A 20,501-nucleotide genomic window follows, 5' to 3' on the forward strand; every position below is an offset into this window, starting at 1 on the left:
GAATTATAAAAATATTACAAAATTTAAATATAACACTAAATTCAATATAAATTACAAAAAAACAAAACATATACTCCATTCGTCCCAATATAATAGTCTTATTTACTATTTTCGTTCGTCCCAAAACAATAGTCTCATTTTCATAAATACTCGTATCACCATAAAATTATTCCTATATTTTCGTTTATTACACAAATGTCACTACTTTTTATACTAATGCATTCACAATGGTAATAAAGTCTTTTACTCCGTACTTTTTACAGATTATCAATATATATTACTTCCTCCGTCCCAGAAAATATGGGACTGTAGATATATTAGTAAAAATAATTATTATTTAGTAAAAATAATTATAGATTAATATTAAGATAAATAAATAGTTTAATTAAAATTTAAAAAATTATAAAATTTAAAATTTTAAATGCTATTAAAATACATAATTATATTTCCAAATATAGTAAGGATAAGTTACGTGGATGGACGAAAATAAAAAATATGGACAAATTACGGGACGGAGGGAGTAATATTCGTTATATTTCATGCCTAATTCAAATAAGATTATAATTTTGAAGAGAGAAAGTACAATATATATCATATATATATATATATATATATATAATTGTCATATTGTGTCCCAAATTGAAACACATGGCAATTAATCTTCCGGAGATACTCAATATATCTATTATTTTTTTTTTTATGCGCCGGGTTGCAGATGGTCTTAAAAGCCCTCATTTACAAAACTGGATTTTGTGAAAACTTAGCGTTTGATGCAGAAAGAGTAAGGATGTTGAAGTTCCTGTCGAAGGTGAGGATCGAATTCAACGCACTGGACCCGCGATTAGCGTCGTGTATGGAGTTCCTGGCGCAGTGCAATGCGCGCAAGGCCAAGGAATCAAACCCTAGCTGCCAGATTCAAGTCAAGCGCCGCACCGACGATTTCCCGCCCAAGATCACCGTCACGTTCGTCAATGGCGTCGAGGAGAGTTTCGACGCGACCTCCACTGCGGCCCAGCATATCCGCCAATTAATTCTTCAGAAGGGTCAGAGTCTCGAGACTGAACAAATGTTCCGCGAAGCTGGTGAGAAGTGGCCCGTCAACATCCCCGAAGAAGAACTGCGGCAGCCATTTACTGGAATCAAGGTAACGCCTTCCTTAATTTTGGTTTTTTTCGTATTGTGATGTGATTGATCGAAATCTCTTTAGTCAATTTGAGTTTTTTCTTTTTGGGGCAATTCGTCGAACATGTTGAGTGCCTTTTGTGTCCGCGAGATTGCTTCTAGAACATTCCATACTTCGATTCCTGGAGAATCCTCTTATTGATTTCCATCAAGCTGTGCTTATGAACTAATATGAATCCCCATTTTACTCTTTTAATTTCTTATGGTCATCATAAGAGTCGAATGCTATGTTTCTTAGCAATTATGTTCTTAACAGTTAAAATATGATCCTTGTTATGTATCCATAGATTGTGCCTTATGATAACAACTATGATCAATAGATATCTTGTTCTGGAAAGTATTGAATATCAATTACCTTGGCCATATGTTGCGAAGTTAGAACCGATGATCGTTGATCTTGGAGTTCTAAAAACGTTTGATGAATCTTTCGAATTAACTTGTTTGCCTTATCAAATTTAGATTTCCGACTCCCTTTTGTATTTGGATGACCGGGGCTATTTTTGCTATGTAATTAAACTTTTGTTTGGCTCAATTACATATCATGTATTGTAATTGAATTGTCCCAATATCTAGAGCCTTCAATTCTTTGATAGATATCGAAATAATGTGATTGGGGTTCGATACATGTGAAGTATTTATGATATCATATCACGGCGCTCCATTTCTCGACTACTTTATCCGTTGCTTTGTGTTTTCCTGCAGCCCCGGAAAGCAGAGGAAAAGCCACAGTGAATTTCACAGGTGCATTTCTTGAATTTCATGGCGCGTTCGTTTGGTCGCAGGTTCTTTCTAACATGTAAGAGCTCCATACTTGTGTTAATTTGCATCTTATTTGTAGGATGTTAGGATCTGCAATGACATAAAAATGGAGTCTTTTCCAGTGCTACCTATTTACTATTCCTTATTACATGCTTTCTTTTTACCAGTTTGTTGATTTATTGAATATGAACAGCTTCTGTAACTGTCCTGAGCCAAATAATTTAAGTGGAGAACTAATCTCTTTTTATCTATTAAGTGTTGAATATTATCACTCACATCACATGCCACAAACACAATTGTTACCAAATTAATCACTAAAAAACATAAAATCATATTTTGAGTATATATATATATATATATAGTTTTCTTGTCTTCTTGGTGTCACTCTTTTTATATATAATGATCGATTTATGAAAATGGGGATGCATGAATATATAAATTTATTAATTAGTTGATAGTTGAGGACGACGTAGCTCACGTGATTCATTATGTCGACAGGCAATTTAGGCTTAGACATAAGCTGTTTAGAGATTTTATATTTTATTTTTTAATTGGAGGTTTGATTTGATTTTTTTCATATATATAGAAATATATATTTAAAGTGATTATATATATAATTATTTTGAATAAATAATGTTAAAACTTATCATATATATATATACGTATAAATAAAGTCTTATATTATTATTTTCAAATCTGGGATCTGTTTCCATATTAGATATTTATAGGGTCAATGTATTTTATATGAAGTTTACATAAGATGACGTATTTGCTTGCGTCATCAACTCTTCCTTGTCTACTACGTATCATTTTATAATCATCTCGACAACTTATGGCAAATTTAGTTGCAAGTTGGATTTTATTGTTGAATGAAATGCTTGGTTGTAATTAATTTAAAATAAATTTTAAAATACTTTTAATATTTTAAATTTTATATTTTAATAAAATATATTTACGTTAATGTCGTTGTATAAATAATAAAATTTTATTTAGTATAGATTTATTTATGTGTAATTAGCGTAAATTATTGTATAGATAAATACTTTTTAAATTAAATATATATAGAATTAAAATATTAAAAGTATGTTTCATTTTTTTTTAAAAAAAAAAATAGTTGAAATAAAAAATATAATGTCAATAAATAAAAAACTAAAACTACTATAGTAGTAAAGACGCTGTCGGCAAATTAATATTGGCTTTCACATCAATTCGTTTTTATTATAGCAGCATGCAAGGAAATTCTTTCACCCGCAATTTATTTATTTACTTTGTAGTGATTACTTAGATAAGAACTGCAATTAATTTAATTTAATTTGCCAATAATAGGCTTAGCCTTATATCTATATTGCCCTAATATTTAATTGATGGAAACAATTAATTATACATATGTTTGTGAGTGCATGCGGTGGCGCATCAGAACCTTGTGTTCTCGCGCAGACATATACTTTTGACTATTTGATGTTGATATAATTAATTAATTAATTAATTACCACACCAAATAATAATAATAATAATAATAATAATAATAATAATAATAATAATAATAATAATAATAATTCGGCCGGGGAATTATGTGCGCATTTTTTGGTAGCGACTGTAGTTCTCACGTTATTACAAAAAATAATAAATAAAATAATAATAATAATAATAATAATAATAGTGGGACTACTCTACTTTTATTGAATTAGCATTGATTAGAAGCAGCAGACATTCTCAATTGTGAGAATTTAATTTATTTATTTCTTTTAAGAAAATGCCCATACTCACCAGTAATGTAGTAAAGGCATTTTCATGCCATTGTTATTAACTTAATAATTTGTCATAATTATTTTGGAAAAAATTATATTATCTTAACTATTTTAAGTTTGTAGCGTTTATTTTGAATTAATTCTTTGCTTTTGCAGGATCGTATTAAATATATTATACTTCTTTCATCCCGGATATTTTGTCCGCTTTACTGTAATTAGTAAATAATTAAAAATATATTAGTGAAAATAATTATCGTATAATAAAAATAATTATAAATTAAGATTAAAATAACTTATTAGTATAATTAAAATTAAAAAATTATAAATTAAATTTTTTAAATAAAATTAAAATGTATAATTATTTTTTTAAAAAAATTAACAAAATAAGTGGAACAAATACAAATAAAAAAGTAGATATAAGAAATAGGACGAAAAGAGTACTACTCTTCATAGTGACACGCAACTAAAGAGGCGTATAATAATAATAATAATAATAATAATGAATATTCTAGCATGATACTCCTACTTCAAAACCTTATATTTAATAAAAACTTAATAATAATAATAGTAATATATTTCGTTATAGGTGTATGTAATGTAGGTCCATGACAAGGGCCACCACTTGCATTATGGCTGTTTGAGTTGAGAGGGTAAAAAGCCAATTCAACTTTTAATAAATATATAAATTATATCCATTGATTGATTGATTGATTGGATAAGAAGCATTGAATTCAACACCCCAATTATATATATATACTTCGTCCATTCCATGTAGAAGGGTGTTTATATTTTCTTAAATAAAAATTTGGAAAATAATTTGATATTCTTGCTCATATAAAATACAAATAAATCAAGATATTTTTATAATTTGTGTAAAAATTATGATATTTTCATATTTGTATATAAAATGTTTTTACTATATTATGAAAATAATACTTTTGGGTGAAAGAAAATAATAATAAAAATAAACTTTGAGTTGAGACTAAAAAAAAATACTTCTTCCGTCTCGCATTTTGTTAGAAACACGGTATCTTAGATAATGTAAGTTATTAAGTTATTAATAATAAGTTAATATAATAATTTATTATTTTTTATATGTGTAATATTGTTGATATTTTAAATATTTTTAGAATTATATCTCAATAAATATATGCAATATGAATATCATTATGTAGACAATAAAATTTTATATAATACAAATGAATAAAAAAAATATTTGTTAGATAGAAATAAAAGGGTTTTGAGTGGTTTCTATGCGTAAGATGTTAAAAATTTAATTAAATTAATTTATATTTGTTAAGTATGTTTAAAATTGATAAATTTACAAAAATAAAAAAAGATCATTTTTGTAAAACTGTACCAAAAAAGAAATAGGGTCGCGGGACGGGAGAGTATATTAATATTAGTCAAATCAATTCACCATCATGTATCCCTTAATACATTATTCGGTTTATTTAATTGTGATTTAAAATAATTTGAAATTAAATTTTTATTTAAATATATTTCAATATAATACTTGATGAATAAAATAATATATTTTTTTATTAAAATTATGAAAGATAAATAATATTGATATTAGTTTAAAATTACAAAAAAACCAAATTTTTATTTTATTTTCATCCTTACAACCGAAGTATTCATCTTATAATATTTATAGAGTAATAATATGATATACTCCGTCGGTCTCGTAACAAAGTATCTATTTTTCCATTTTAGTCCATCCCATAGCAAAGTATCAATTTCTTTTTTTTAGTAACTGTACTATCTGCCTAACATTACAAATACCTTTACAACTTACAATATATTACACAAATGTCATTACCTTTATATCACACGTACTAACAAGATTATTTTAGTCATTTCAATTTTATTCATACTATATCTCAATATAATATAAAAAGTAATTGGATACTTATTAATGGGACGGAAGGAGTAGTAATGATTGTACTATCTATCTAATATTAAAAGTATTTTTACAATTTATAATATATATATATAAATATTATTATTTTTGTATATTATATAATATTAATAGAGTATTTTTGTCTTTTATCTTGACTTATACTATATATTAATATTAAAATACTTTAGGTTTGTTTGGTTATGATTTGAAATGAGATATTGATTTAAATTTTTGTTTAAATAATATTTTAATGTTATATTTTATATAAAAAAAAAAAGATTATACGTATTTGTATTAAAAATAGTGTCAAATAAATAGTGTTTATTTTAATTTAAATTGTAAAAAAACAGACCTCTTCACAGAGATAGTAATGAAGATTATACTTCATTTGGCTTAGTAAATTAATGTTCGTTTACTCTCTACTTAAATTGTTGATATACTATAGTCTAAGTAGAAACGAGGCCATCGACCTCTTGAATCAACTATATGTCTAAAAAATATATATATATATATAACAGTGAGCAATTTAATTATACTATTTAACTATAAAAATTTAGAATTATATTATTTAATTATTTCTAAATTAATTAATTAATTAACAAATTAAATTCATCGTACAAATATTTTAACATCATGGCATATGGGCATGGTCCAAATAAATATAAATTAAAAATATATAAAATTATTGGTGGCAGAGGCGACAAGTGTGTGGTGGTGTAGGACGCCGGCCGGAGGTGTGGCCTCCGGTCAGTCGGCGCACGTGTCGCAGCTGTACGGCGGCCATTATCCCACGATATCGCTATGGCCCATAACATTTGTCTTCGACATATCTCTGTCTCATCATCATCTTTCCAATAATTCTCTAATTTCCTAAATGCCATTAAAATCTATTTAAATAAATAAATATAATCACCAAAAAAAAATTCTTCTGTCATACGAACCAAAGAAGGAACAGTCATAAAAGAAAACAAATATGACTAATTAGGGCACACCATCCAACCCTACACAGCACACTGCTTCTACTTTAGATTGAAAGGGACACCGTCTGAAAATTAAAAAAAAATCAAAATATAGAAAAAAAAAATATTTTTTTAAAAAAAATAAAAATACTTTATTTGATTTAAATATAATGCAATATTTATTTTTGACAAAAAAATTGTATATTTATTTGAGTGATATGATAAAGATAAAATATATATTAGAAATTAATATATTTAATTGTTTTTTGTTTTAAAAATATTGTAAACATATTATAGAATATTTGGGAGTGAAAGTATTAAAGAGGCATCTGGTGCCACGTGTGGAGTTCTGAGTGGATGGCTATTCACGTTTTGTGTATTTATAGGAGACAAGTTACTTGCCAGGGTGCAATTCTGCTCATTCTTTTCTACCCATTTTCTCACCTTCTCTCTGCAATTTCTAAATTCCAACAACCTTTTTCCTATTTTTTTCTGATTTCTCCCACAAAAAAATCAGTGCTCAGGTAGGGTGAGGGAGAACAAGAAAATTCAGACATCTCTTGTTTAAGACATCAAAAGCCCAGGGAAAAAAAAAAAACAGAAAAGGTTGAGTACGAGGTTTATTTTGTAGTAATGGAAGATAGTGTGCAACAGCTCCCAAACCCATCTTCAAGATTCAAGAGGATATGTGTCTTCTGTGGCAGCAGCCCTGGCAAGAACTCCAGTTACCAAATTGCAGCAATCCAGCTCGGAACACAACTGGTAATTAATAATAATCTCTATAATACATACATATATATATATATCGAGAGAGAGAGAGACTGAGAGAGAGACGAAGAAATGGAATTTGTGTGTGATTGATGTTGTCTAATCACAGAATTTGGGGAAGAGCAGCAGGAGCTTCTGATTAAGGATGTAATTAGAAATTATGGATAATTTTGGGGGCTGGAAGATAGGTTGGTGTTTGGGAGGGCAAGATTAACGTGAAATGTGTAATACAATTAATTTGCAAGAATAAAGTGTTATTAATTGATCCAAACAGTGCTGCTTATTGATTAATTTGCTTGTTAATGGCCAGACATTAGACGTTGACAGAAATATTTAAAAAATGACAGGTGGAGAGGAACATCGACTTGGTGTACGGTGGAGGGAGCATTGGATTGATGGGCTTGATCTCCAAAGCTGTCTTCAATGGCGGCCGCCACGTCTTAGGGTAGAAAACAATACATACATACATACATATATATATATACACACACACAATCAATATATCAATGATTGTTGTGGTGGATGAATTAATAATATATATTTCTTGCAGAGTGATTCCGACAACCCTTATGCCCAAAGAGGTAGTGTATCTAACATCATCTAATTTTGCATATTGTTTAGGATGATTTTTTATTTTTATTTTTAAAAATAAATTATTATTATAGAAAGTGAAAGTGAAAGTGAACGTGATTTTCAGATAATTGGGGAGCCTGTGGGAGAAGTGAAGGCAGTTTCAGATATGCATCAAAGGAAGGCTGAAATGGCTAGACATGCTGATGCCTTCATAGCCCTGCCTGGTAATAACAACCTCTCTCTCTCTCTTACTCTTTCTCTCTCTCTCTCTCTCTCTATATGTGTATAATGAAATATTAGGGGTGTGAGTACAGGTGGATATGGAACATTGGAGGAGCTGTTAGAGGTCATCACTTGGGCACAGCTTGGAATCCATGACAAACCTGTATATATATATATATATCTTCAGATTTTCAAGATTCAATATATTGTGTGTATATATATATATATATATAGAAGTGGCGATTTTGTTGATTTGGTTTGATTTGCAGGTGGGATTACTGAATGTTGATGGTTACTACAACTCATTGCTGTGTTTCATAGACAAGGCTGTGGATGAGGGCTTCATTACACCTGCTGCCCGCCACATTGTTGTCTCTGCCCAAACTGCCCATGAACTCATGTCCAAGCTTGAGGTAGGCAACACTACACCATTTCATCGAATTTTCTTGAATTTTATTTATTTATTTATTTATTTATTAAATCTCCAATTTTAAGGATTACGTTCCCAGACATAATGGCGTCGCATCCACCCTGAGTTGGGAGATGGAGCAACAGCTTGGTTACACAAACACGAGATCAGACATTGACATTGCCCGTTGACTTTGACATCTCCTCTCTCAAGAGTCAAGTCCCCAAAAGTCAAAACTCCCCAAAAAGTAAATACTACATGGATTGCCCTCAGTTTAACCAAATACGTACATACAGACCTTAATTCCTACTAATTTTCATAGGATTGGCTCTTCTTCTTCTTATACTGTAATTAAAACATGAGTTCTTGTAAGCATATGTAAGTTATTCCTATTGTTTTTTCAACCTTAATTATCCAAGAAAACAACATACACGACTACTGTTCTATCTTTTAGTACAAGACCTTCCCGCATTCATCAATGGCGGATCCCTTTCTCTAAGTAATTCAAAACAGTTTCCAAAATTTACAGCCAAACAATAAGGCATAGACATACACATATACATACACATACACTCAATGGTTTCGTCGAATGATCAATCGAAATAATAATAGTACTAAGTGAAAGATTGTACCACCGATGATGTCGTGACGAGGCTCGAAAGCAGCCCGACGATAAGCGCGCTATTATACGTGCTCGGTTCCGTTTGCATAGAATTGTTTCGCGAATCAACAAACGATTCGTTGAGAAATGGCCCTCCGACGAGCGCTCCCGTAGCTATATTGGGATTCGGCTGATCTGATTCGAGCCATTTGAATCCGTCTTTGCACCCTGTTGTTGCATCGGCAGGAATCGACGCTCCTCGGTGATGAACGAACTGCGGGTATTTATTACCATACCCAACGAGGTAACTCAGTTTCATAGGATTATCGCCCAAAACATAGTCTGCCTAGAGCATGTCCGAAAACAATTTGACATTAGACTCGATCTACATCCAGAAATATCAAGACATATCTTAAGGTTAATGTACCTGTGAAGTCGCGAACTTCCGGAGATCCGAAGGCCTAAAATTACGCCCGTCGCACGATATCGTCGCAGTTCGAGATGTCAGCATGTAATCGCTGTAAATCGCTGCCAAAAACGCCGACGCCACGGGATGTTGCAACGAATTCCATTCACTTATATAGATCAAACCATCTGCACACACACAACATCCATCGATTTCAGACATACTTCCTTGTAAGGAAAGGACATTGAACTATCAAATCGGGAAGAAGATTACTGTCAGTTCTGCTCGTCGTGGCTGTCGGAGATTTTGGTAAGAGACCACACATTACGGCCTCCGCCGAACTTCTATACTTCCGAAGTACATTGGAAGTCGAGATGGGTTTCGCCCCAAAAAAACTAACTCTTGACAGCAGAACCTGCAGAAAAAAAAAATTCCGGTAAACTTTTCGGTGGCTTGGAAAATGTCGACAAAGTTTGCTACGACATTACCTGAGCTCCGGCGAGCTTATTATCCCAGCTAAACCAAGTCGGGCTTCCCCAATTCGCAAAATCGTCGCCATTTTTCCCGGTTACGTATTCGAAATACGCTTTGTCTCCCGTCGCGTGGTACAGCCAGCTGGCAGCCCACAAAAGCTCGTCGCCGAAGCCGGTGGAGTTATAGAAATTTTGCACTTCAGGAACGGTGACGCTGTAAGAATTTCGATACGCGTCAGCGAATTTAAACAGCTGTTTAGCATGCTTTAATAGGGAATCCGAGTACGCAGAATCTGATGTCCGGAAAACCAGAGATGCTGATGCAAGAGCGGCTGCTGTCTCGCCAGCAACATCGGATCCAGGCGCCGAGGAATTCACTTGTGTCAGCGGTCTTCCCTCGGACATATCCTCCGGTCTGTCCCAACACGCGTGGTCCACTTCCGGGCTTCCAACCTGTTCGACAAAGAACAGCAGTTAGACAGCAGGGGATAACAATGTAATGAGAAAGCGCAGAGGTGTTGACTGGGACCTGAATGTAGAGAACATTATCGGAGGGATGCGCCTTCACGAGGTAGTCTGTAATCCATTTAAGGTTGTCTTGAGCAGGTTCCAATTGATTTACAACCTTCATTTGATCGCCATACTCGAGTATTGTCCACGACAGGACTGTTGCTGTAAACGCCATTGGGAATCCGAACTTCATGTGATCGCCGGCGTCGTACATTCCCTTGGAAAGATCTAATTGAGCTGCGTTTCCATCCTTCGTCGCGGAATCCCCTCGCCACGGGATTCGATTATTCTCCAGCTTACCAGCTGTAATAATCATTGACAATAACTTCATTACCTCCTAATTTAGGTTCGGTTCTTTTTTGGGATTGATAGGATTTAATCCCTTCAAAAATATCAAATCCAACCTATGTTTATAAATATTTATACAACACATACTTCCATTTGAAGCTTAAATAGTTTCCTTACAACATGCTTTCACAACAAATAAAATTAACGTCGCTACAGAACAGGGCTCAGGCAGTATAATCAATAAGGGTAAAATTATAAGACAAAAGTGATCAATTATTATACACAGATCTAAAGAGAAATCTAACAAAGGGAAGAGGTAAATGTACATTTTTGGATGTCGAAAAACTGCATTGCAATTTTGAGGGCATCGGCGTATTTCTTGTCGACGGCGCCGGGAGGGCCGGGAACAGGGGCGGCGCCGCCGCCGGATTTGTGCTGTTTCTGCTTTACGGCATAGAAGATTCCGAGCCCAATTGCAGCCAAAACTATGAGCACCAAGAACCACCCACACCATCCACTCGATCTCCCCTTCTCCTCCATCGTGTTCGATCTGTGGGTCGATCTACGACACGACGATGTCCCCAAATGGTAAGAAATTAGATTGACCTAATTTTGGGGAGAGGGGTTTGTTCGAGTCGAGATTTAAGGTGTAATTAACAATGGCATCTTTGGGGAGGGTTTAGGCGAAATGTGACAAAAGTGGGGTTTAGAGAAATGGTAAAAAGCTGTCGCCAGTCGTCACCGACAGTTGTTAAAAAATGGCTGGAATGTATACCTTGCTTGATTCAATATTCATGCTCTCACGTGTTCTGCTCCAATAAGCTAGAAAGCTAATGGCTATTAGTTTACATCGAATCTGAGGACAAACAAGGGATCTATAAATTGGATCTTTATTGTTAAAATGTACTCAAAAAATATATATTATAATTATTGTATTTATTTTATTTTAGAGCTTTGTACTATTTTTTTAGATGATTTATAGCTCATTATAAATAATTTTTAGTCGGATTATCCTCGGTATATTCATGACCCGTTATATTTCATATATATGTTTTTATATTTGATTGATGTATTTGCTTCTGTTAATATTAATGTTGTTTTCGTCTCTGTAATTTCAATTTTTATTGATTGAGTTCTATTTTCGACTCTAACAACATGGAAAGTTTTATTTTGATTCTAATTCTATTGAAAGTGGGCGGATCTCTTTGAAATCTGTGAACGTGTCCCGTTGTTTACTACTCTTCCAATGTGAACAAACGAATCATGTTTCAAATTCTACCAGCCGTTCAGAGTCCTACTTCTGACTCTAATTATTGAATAATTACATTACTTTCGGTCACTTATGACAAATTCAAGTTTGTTCGATGAAGAGATATGTTAAAATAAATTTTAAAAATATATATTCTATTTATGGTAGGATTTGATTTGTATATCATTTAAAATAGAATATTTCAGTTTTATATTATAATATTTATGAAAAAAATAAATAAATGACCGTCAGCACTGATCTGATCGATTAAATAAGTTGTTTCTTGGGGTAATTGAGTCTGTTTCCAGTTGAATGAGTTTTTGTGGTTTCATTTTCATTCCTTCAAAAAATTTACAGACAACCCCAACATCAATACAATTTGGTTAGTACAACGTATATATTCTCAAAATCAGACATATATCACTTGATGGGCCAAAATCTTTTTACCTGTTCATTGGGCCAAATAAGTCCGAAATCATATATAAACTTCAGATCGAGAGCCCAAACCTCTACTACAGGAGAAGGGTTTATCATTAGGGGCATGATTTCATCATCATCATCAGTACATTAGCTAGATACAATTCAAGAAGTAATCATGGGATGGGATCAGATCACCAGATTCATAACTGAGATAGATTAGTTTGTTTAGCAGCAGTTGAGAATGACGTGTAATGAAGCAGACACACGTTGGTCCAACTAACATTGCATTGTAAGAATATTGGCTGAACCAATCTCTGACTTCTAACTACTCCAGGGTTAATTAATTAATTAAACTGTCTGTCCCTCAATTGCACAGGTTGTAGACCCTAGCTAGCTAGCTACTTTGATTTTAATAACCATGGTTATGAATCTCATGATTGGACGTTTGCTGAAATTAGTTAGTGGAGAGGACTTGGAATAGTAAAATAAATAAATATTGGCCAACTTAAGTAGCTAGGTTAAAATTTTTCTCACCAAGGATGAAAAACTAAATCAAATAAATATTGGGTGTGGGTGAGTCTTGAAATTGTTGTATTCTTTTGTTTGTTTGTACTTAGAATCTAGTTTAGTGTATTCATTTTGATTGACCTCGATTGTGCTTGCATTGTCTGAGGATAACTTAATTTGATGAGCAGAAGAAACAGGCCAGCAGCTACCTAGTAGTAGTGGGATCCGTTAGTGCGTAGGTATTAACAATCACTACCTTCCAAACATATATATAGATCGATATATATGTATATATATATACATACATACTTAAAAATAAATAAAAAAATAAATAAAGAAAGTTGACAATTCGTTTGGGGTTTTGGGGTCACAATAATTTGATTCATTACACCCTTAAGCGTATGTCTTAAGGCTTCCAAATGGAGGAGAGAATACAAAAGTGTACGTCCATTCCCAAATCAATCACATGATGTGTATAAATATTTAATTTGGACATTAATGTGGCACTGTTAATTCACGGCGTAATACTCTATTCTCTCATGACCTACTTACAAACATATTTATTTATTGCAGTGTGCGAGTGGTGTATTTATTTGTCATGTGTGTGGGGTTTTGGTGTCATCAAGAAACCATTAATGAATAACAGTACAGACAGAGCAGGAGCTTATTAGTTTACACATCTTGGATCCCTCACCCCACCCCCTCACCCTGCACCTTGCATTAAATTTATAAGAGAATCTCCACCCAATTTTTATAGCCTCCATCTCTTCCTCTCTCACTCTACCTTTCTTGATGAGAGAAAGAGGCAGCTAGCAAAGACCTTCACCATCAATTCTATTGCAGTCTCTGAACTATCTCTCATCGTTTTCATGGCTGTCTTGAGTTTCCAACCAAACCCTAATTCCCACAAACCCTCCTCTAAACGGAAGAAACAGACAGCCAAGCAGCAGTCTTCATGGGACCAATTCAAGAACCTCCTCACCTGCAAGCAAGTCCAGGACTCCCAAGTCCACCACCCCTCCAAACCCTCCTCCTCCTGCAGCAGCATTTGCAGCTTCAGAGATGTCGTCCATGGCAACACACGTGTCGTCAATCGATCCGACAATTCGCCGGAGGGCAGCACCGCCGGCCACGAAACCAGGCTTCTCCACAAAAAGGCCCCCGCGGTCGTCAGATCAGGCGCGTGCAGTGCACCCTACACCGGCCGGGGAATGCAGCTGAGGAAGCTCTCCGGTTGCTATGAGTGCCACGCCATTGTTGATCCCACAAGGTCCTTAATTCAATTTAATCTATTCAGAGTTACCATTAAAGTAATTAATTAGCTGATAAATTAAACCCTCTAACGATGAGCTAACTGTAGATACCCTTTGCCAAGAACGAGCATCTGTGCCTGCCCCCAATGTGGAGAAGTCTTCCCTAAAATCGAAAGCTTGGAACATCATCAGGCTGTTCGTCATGCAGGTAGCAATTATTTAATTTCTTCATATATATGATTGATTGTGGTGAAATTTTACCAGGTGGAGAAAATTTACTGCAACTACGATATATTGCCAAAACGTGAAAGATTGTTCTTTTAGGATTCATTTTTTTTCAGTAAAACTACCAAACCTTGCCTTTTTTCTTTAAAGCAGTGGTCTCTGCATCTCTGTTACATCGTTTTCTAAACTGGACCAGCTGCGGGCGAGTATTTTTTACAGCTGTCAATTAATCAGCTGTTCCGAGACTCGGATAGATCTGCACCGTTCATTTAGTAGAATCCATGCTGCAGATCGGTCTGGTGTTCGGAGCTCCTGGAGCTTCTAAAAATCTCTCCTGGTTTTACGTGGCGCTTCTTCATTGGCGTTTTTTCAATCGCATATCTGTTTTTTGATTCCTCTTCACTGATTATTAAATATATTATTAATGACTTCATAATAATAATATATAATATTTTTTGGACAGTGTGTGAGTTGGGGCCTGACGACTCGAGCCGCAACATTGTGGAAATTATCTTCAAGTCGAGCTGGCTCAAAAAGGACAATCCAATATGCAAGATCGAACGGATATTAAAGGTCCAGCCGACTCGGCGCACGATCCAACGGTTCGAGGACTACAGAGATGCGGTCAAGGCACGTGGCAAGGGGAGCGCTAGATGCGCCGCCGACGGGAACGAGCTGCTGAGATTCCACTCGGCTACTCTCACGTGCTCCCTCGGCGCGCGCGGCTCGTCCAGCTTGTGCGGCTCCGTGCCGGCTTGCGGCGTCTGCACTATTATCCGGCACGGCTTTCCGGCCAACAAGGTCGCTGGAATCCGCACCACCGCCAGCAGCGGCCGCGCCCACGACTGCCTTGGCGGCGTCTCGTCCGACGCGCGGCGCGCAATGCTCGTGTGCCGCGTGATTGCCGGAAGAGTCAAGTGCGCCGCCGCCGATAATGCGGCGCCGGCGGAAGCCGTCGACGGAAGCTCGTATGACTCGGTCGCCAGCTACGCCGGCGTTTATTCGAATATGGAGGAATTGTGCGTGTTCAGTACGCGCGCTATTTTGCCTTGCTTTGTTGTTATCTACAGAGCTCTTCAATCTTAGCCGTCTTTTATCGACGGTGGAGATTCATCCGGTGTTGGGCTCTGTGTGCACCCAAGTGTCGCTTATTCTTCGTTGTACTTTTTGCTTTCTTTGATGTACCTTCCTTCTGTATGGGATGGGATCACCGGTCCCGACGCCAGTCCAGTCCCGCCAGCATCATCTCTCGGAGTGTATACATACACGTATGCATATTTATACACAAGTATGTGATGATACTGATGGGGCTGGATTGCCTCGAGACTGCCACCTCTGTATATATACACAGTCCCATGCATGCATGTATTTATTTTAAAGTCGAACTCATTTTAACTATACTATTGCAACTTTTTAGTTTATTTTATTTTAATAATGCTCTCCACTATCAAATTAAGTTTTCTGTTATGTTGTTAATTTTAAAAAGATCAGTCTCTAAAAAAAGCATAAATTAAAATCAATTGGAGTCTAAATTTATAATTTTACGATCACAGATGACAACACAATATTTGATAGGTCATGTAGCTCTGACATAGCATCATATATATTTTATTTAGAGTAATACTATATTTATACAGTACACTAGGAATATAAGTTTTCACACTGACTTTGAAAAAAACAATTATTAATTTCTTTTCGTGGCCCACCAACCAAAATTCGTAATGGGCTGGCTATTTAGATAAAATAGCCGAAATTGGAGCCCATGAATTCAATATGGGCCGAGTTGCGGTAACGGGTCAAAGCTTTTGAACCCGCTCGCCTTTGCCGTCTCCTTTCCGATCGGCGAAGCCGGAATCTGCCGCTGTTCTCTTCTTCTCCGTCTGAAGTTGTAAAGTCTCTTATCTGTAATTAATCACTATTGCAGTAATTATTTCATCATTATCCTGGAGGAAGTTAAATCCTATATATATTCTCTTAATTTTTCAGGACGTACTCTGCTTCTGTTTGTATTGATCCATAAGGAAGTGGAACGAATAATGGTTTTTTTAAGACCTCGGTTAAGGTCTACCCGTGTTAGCTATATGGTTTTTTTATCACCTTAAATTGTGTTTAAGAATAATTTGCTTTTGTGATTGGTGTAAATCATGCCAGTGGGGTAAGCAAGACATGCAAGCTTCGCTTCATGAGTTGCGTAATCAAACGTGTTACAAGTTAAAAACTGTAGTAGTAATAAGCCAGCCAATAAGGTGCTGCGATGTCATGTATTTGATTACAGTTTTGGTCTGGTTGTGATGGCATTTGGATTTTGGTGATGCATCAATTTCTCTTGTAGTTATGGCATTACCTGATCACAGATAGCCGGAGAAAGATGGAAGTGGAAGGAATTAATTCATGTTTTTGAAAAACAATGGCCATGAGAAAGTGACTTTGCAAGGTATGGTGATAACAAAGGTGCAGTTACATGACAGATATTTGATGTTTTCAACGAGGAAGAACTCGAACAATTATCACATTGTTTAAACTTCCTTCTCTTTTATATTCTTGTTTATGTTACTCGGTGCCCGGTGTGGATGGTGCTGTCATTGTTGAAAGAATTGCACAATAATTCGAACTAGCGAGCAATTCTTGACAAAGCTTTCATCAATTGTGACGATACCCAAGCACGGTGTATGTTTTCTCTTCTTCGATACATATCCTTAGTTCTTAATTTTCTCTTACCATACATACAACTTGTTAGGAATTAAAATGCTTCACATTGATTTAGGAGAGGATTTACACTACTACTTGGGATTAGGGCCGGCAAAAATTAACCTGACCCGTACCTGACCTGAAATAGTTGGATTTGGGTTGAGATTTTCGACCAAATTAATAATTGGGTCAAATCCGTTTAACCCATTTAATTAAATGGGTCAGATTAAGGTTTACATTTTCGACCTGAAAATAACCCGTCTAACCTGTTTAATTAATATTATTTTCAATTTTTTTAAATTTTATCAATACAATTCAATATTTATGGCCAATTTTATAAAAATAAACAATAAAAAAATAAAAGGATTGTGCTATGTACTATTACGTAGTGTTTGTTAATTTAATTCTTGAATATCGGTTTTATGATATGAATAAATAATTTTTTACTTTAATATGTATATATATTATGCATTAAAATTTTTTGTTAGTATAAATTGTAATTTTAAATTAAAATTTAAAAATTTTAGATTTAAACGGGTTATATGAATCATATTTAAGCTGACCAATTAATAAAAGGTCAGGTTAAGGTTGCAAATATCAACCCATTTAATTAAATGGGTCAGGTTCAGGTCAAAGGTTTTATAAGCCGTTTCAGCTGACCCGAACCTGAACCCGACCCGACCTTATCCGTTTGCCAGCCCTATATATGATTATATTTTTAAAATTAATATATAATTTTAATTTTCGGAAAGTGATATAATTTTATTTTTTTTTTAAAAAAATAATGTGTAATTTTATTTTTTAAAAGTGATATATAATTTTATTTTTTTAAGTGATATATAATTTTATTTTTTTAAAGTAACGTGTACTTTTATTTTATAAAAAATTATGTATAAATTTTTATTTTAAATAGTTATTTGTCTCGATAGCATTTAATTATTTTATTTAAAATTATTTTATTTGTAATAGTTATTAATTATAAATGTTAATTTTTAATATATGTAATTTTTAAATAAAATATAAATTATATGTGTATAGATTATAATGTAAAAATAATTAAAGTTGGGGTATAATTTATAAATATGAAAAATTATATAAAATAATATAAAAGAAGAATATATAGAGAATATACTTTTTTTAAGTAAAAATTAAAATTTATGGTTGAAGTAAAAGTACTGTATATCAGCTGCATTTGTACTGTAGCAACTGCAAAAATAGAACGACGGATTGGAGATAGCATTAAATAAATACTTTCTTCCTAATTTAAATTTATGCTCAAATTTTTTTGACAAAATTTTTAACGTAGGTATATGTATTTAATTATTTATTTATTTTTTTTATGATACAACAAATAAAAAATATATATAATTTTTATGAAAAAACTAACATAAATTTAAATGACAAATTAAACATATATATGAATTTTTTTTTCTTTTATTATTATTCTTTTAATGTTCATTGTGGGCAAATTTTGACTAATATAGAAATATATCGTTATAATGTTAGAAAAAGAATAATTTGGGTATGGTTGGTTCTATTTTTAAATAATACTAGTATTTGTTATGTTATCTATAATATATAGTATTTTTCTAATTATAAATAATATCATATTAAAATTTATTTTTTATATTTATAAGATATTGAAATAAATTTTGATACAAAATATTATATTAAATAATTATTTAAATCATTAGCGTCTGACGAATTTGAACTCATGATCTCGCGATCACAAGTTCAATTAGCACACCGTTAAGTCATTTTTTATGAAACAAAAATCAATATTTTTTTTGTTCAACCAGTACGTTTTATTAATAAAAATATCTCTAATACAAAAGTATCAAATTTAAAATATTATTTAAGACAAAATTTAAATTAATAATTCAAATTATAATACAAATCAAATAAACTATAAAACGCAATCAAACAAACTTTATTTATTATATATATAAAAAAAATAAGGTAGAAATAATGGCCACTGAAGACCAATTGTGTTTTTGTTCACATATTCACACTCTAACTCTTTCACAATGTATAGATACAATGCCTCTATTTTATTACTCCCTTCATCCCGACTATCGTTGTTTTTTTACCGTAGATATGAGAATTTAAAAAAATATAATTAGTAAGTAATTAAAAATATATTAATAAAAATATTTATCATATAATAAAAATAGTTTTAGATTAAAAAATATAATTAGGGTATATGACTATATATCATGTGGGATAAAATCCACATTTACTTTAAAATAAATTACTTTATAATTGAACAATCCAAAATAAAATTATGTATACTATGTAAGTTGACGAATAAAACAATATTAGAGTTCTCGGTTGCCTTCTCCGGGAGATTTGAACTACCCGTCGTTCTCGGTTGCCTTCTCCGGCTTTAAAAGCGTTGTGAAGTATAAACGAAGCGTAAGAAATGTCAGGAAGGAGGCGAATGCCGTGTACGAGGTGATAGTGCACGCACCGGACGGTGTGGAAGTGACCGTGCCACCGAGTAAATTAGAGTTCCGCTAGAAGGAAGACACTCTATTTGAATCTACAAAGATAAGGATAAATCTAATAAATAAATACAATGGTAATGGTAATGGTAGTTAGGAAAACATTTCTCATCGCCACTTAATTTTTAATACGATTTTCGATTTATATTAAAAAAAAATATAATATATATAGTTTTGTACAAAATATATAATATATAATTTATACACTAAAAAATATAATAGTTTAACACTACAACGATCGAACTGCACTCATGCCTCTCCCGCGTCACGTTGACCGCCCCTCCCCCCCTATTACTCTTTCCGTCACACTTAATTTATCCACTTTTTCTATATTCATCCATCCTATATAAATTATCTCTTTTATTTTTTGGAAATATGATTATACACTTTAATCATATTTTAAAGGGTAAACTGTTTTTTTAGTCCCGTAACTAGACCCCCTTATCATTTTAGTCCCATAAGTGGAGCCTGTCGGAAACTAGTCCCATAAGTGAAAGATTTTCGCTGTTTTAGTCCTCCGGCGCCGGAGATGCCCGCGTGGCTCGCCGGAGGTGACGTGTCCGCCAGGTGTCGCTGACCTGGCGGAACACCTGACGGACACATCACCTCCAGCGAGCCACGCGGGCATCTCCGGCGCCGGAGGACTAAAACAACAAAATTTTTTCACTTATGGGACTAGTTTCCGACATGCTCCACTTACAAGACTAAAATGATAAAGGAGTCCAGTTACGGGACTAAAAAAACAGTTTATCCTATTTTAAAATTCATAATTTATATATATTTTTTATTTTAATTAACTATTAAGTCATTCTAATCTGTAATTATTTTTACTAATATACCATAATTATTTTTAC

General features: G+C 33.4%; 5 protein-coding genes across 7 annotated transcripts in view; 3 read left to right on the top strand and 2 right to left on the bottom strand.

Moving 5' to 3' along the window:
• Positions 1–686: 686 nt before the first annotated feature.
• On the top strand, positions 687–2,190 carry LOC127265280 (uncharacterized). The gene is made up of 2 exons (XM_051295014.1): positions 687–1,144; positions 1,885–2,190. The coding sequence occupies exons 1-2, from the start codon at positions 716–718 to the stop codon at positions 1,912–1,914; spliced, it is 459 nt and encodes a 152-aa protein (XP_051150971.1). The 5' UTR covers positions 687–715; the 3' UTR covers positions 1,915–2,190.
• Positions 2,191–6,965: 4,775 nt separating this feature from the next.
• On the top strand, positions 6,966–8,949 carry LOC127265307 (cytokinin riboside 5'-monophosphate phosphoribohydrolase LOG1-like). Its single transcript, XM_051295050.1, has 7 exons — positions 6,966–7,313; positions 7,667–7,764; positions 7,870–7,900; positions 8,017–8,116; positions 8,207–8,277; positions 8,384–8,527; positions 8,610–8,949. The coding sequence occupies exons 1-7, from the start codon at positions 7,185–7,187 to the stop codon at positions 8,712–8,714; spliced, it is 678 nt and encodes a 225-aa protein (XP_051151007.1). The 5' UTR covers positions 6,966–7,184; the 3' UTR covers positions 8,715–8,949.
• On the bottom strand, positions 8,899–11,542 carry LOC127265306 (endoglucanase 10). Of its 2 annotated transcripts, none has more exons than XM_051295048.1 (6): positions 11,128–11,538; positions 10,533–10,816; positions 10,019–10,456; positions 9,804–9,945; positions 9,552–9,718; positions 8,899–9,470 (listed from the first exon to the last, which is right to left on the bottom strand). In XM_051295048.1, exons 1-6 carry the CDS (start codon positions 11,339–11,341, stop codon positions 9,138–9,140), a joined length of 1,578 nt encoding a protein of 525 aa, XP_051151005.1. In that variant the 5' UTR covers positions 11,342–11,538; the 3' UTR covers positions 8,899–9,137. The 2 variants fall into 2 exon arrangements, with proteins under 2 accessions (XP_051151005.1, XP_051151006.1); XM_051295049.1 differs by having other exon boundaries at positions 9,302–9,466; positions 11,128–11,542.
• Positions 11,543–13,586: 2,044 nt separating this feature from the next.
• Positions 13,587–15,876, top strand: LOC127265139 (uncharacterized). The gene is made up of 3 exons (XM_051294820.1): positions 13,587–14,247; positions 14,338–14,438; positions 14,919–15,876. Exons 1-3 carry the CDS (start codon positions 13,847–13,849, stop codon positions 15,539–15,541), a joined length of 1,125 nt encoding a protein of 374 aa, XP_051150777.1. The 5' UTR covers positions 13,587–13,846; the 3' UTR covers positions 15,542–15,876.
• A 3,315-nt stretch (positions 15,877–19,191) lies between these two features.
• Positions 19,192–20,501, bottom strand: part of LOC127265246 (uncharacterized) — a 56,911-nt gene continuing 55,601 nt past the window's right edge. For both annotated transcript variants that reach the window (XM_051294974.1, XM_051294975.1), the window contains exon 5: positions 19,192–19,685. In XM_051294974.1, the coding sequence (XP_051150931.1) occupies positions 19,569–19,685 (117 nt within the window). In that variant the 3' untranslated portion in view covers positions 19,192–19,568. The remainder of the gene's footprint in view (positions 19,686–20,501) is intronic.

This window comes from Andrographis paniculata, unplaced genomic scaffold, assembly GCF_009805555.1.
Source record: "Andrographis paniculata isolate CXL003 unplaced genomic scaffold, ASM980555v1 Contig72END, whole genome shotgun sequence".
NCBI classification, from domain to species: domain Eukaryota; kingdom Viridiplantae; phylum Streptophyta; class Magnoliopsida; order Lamiales; family Acanthaceae; genus Andrographis; species Andrographis paniculata.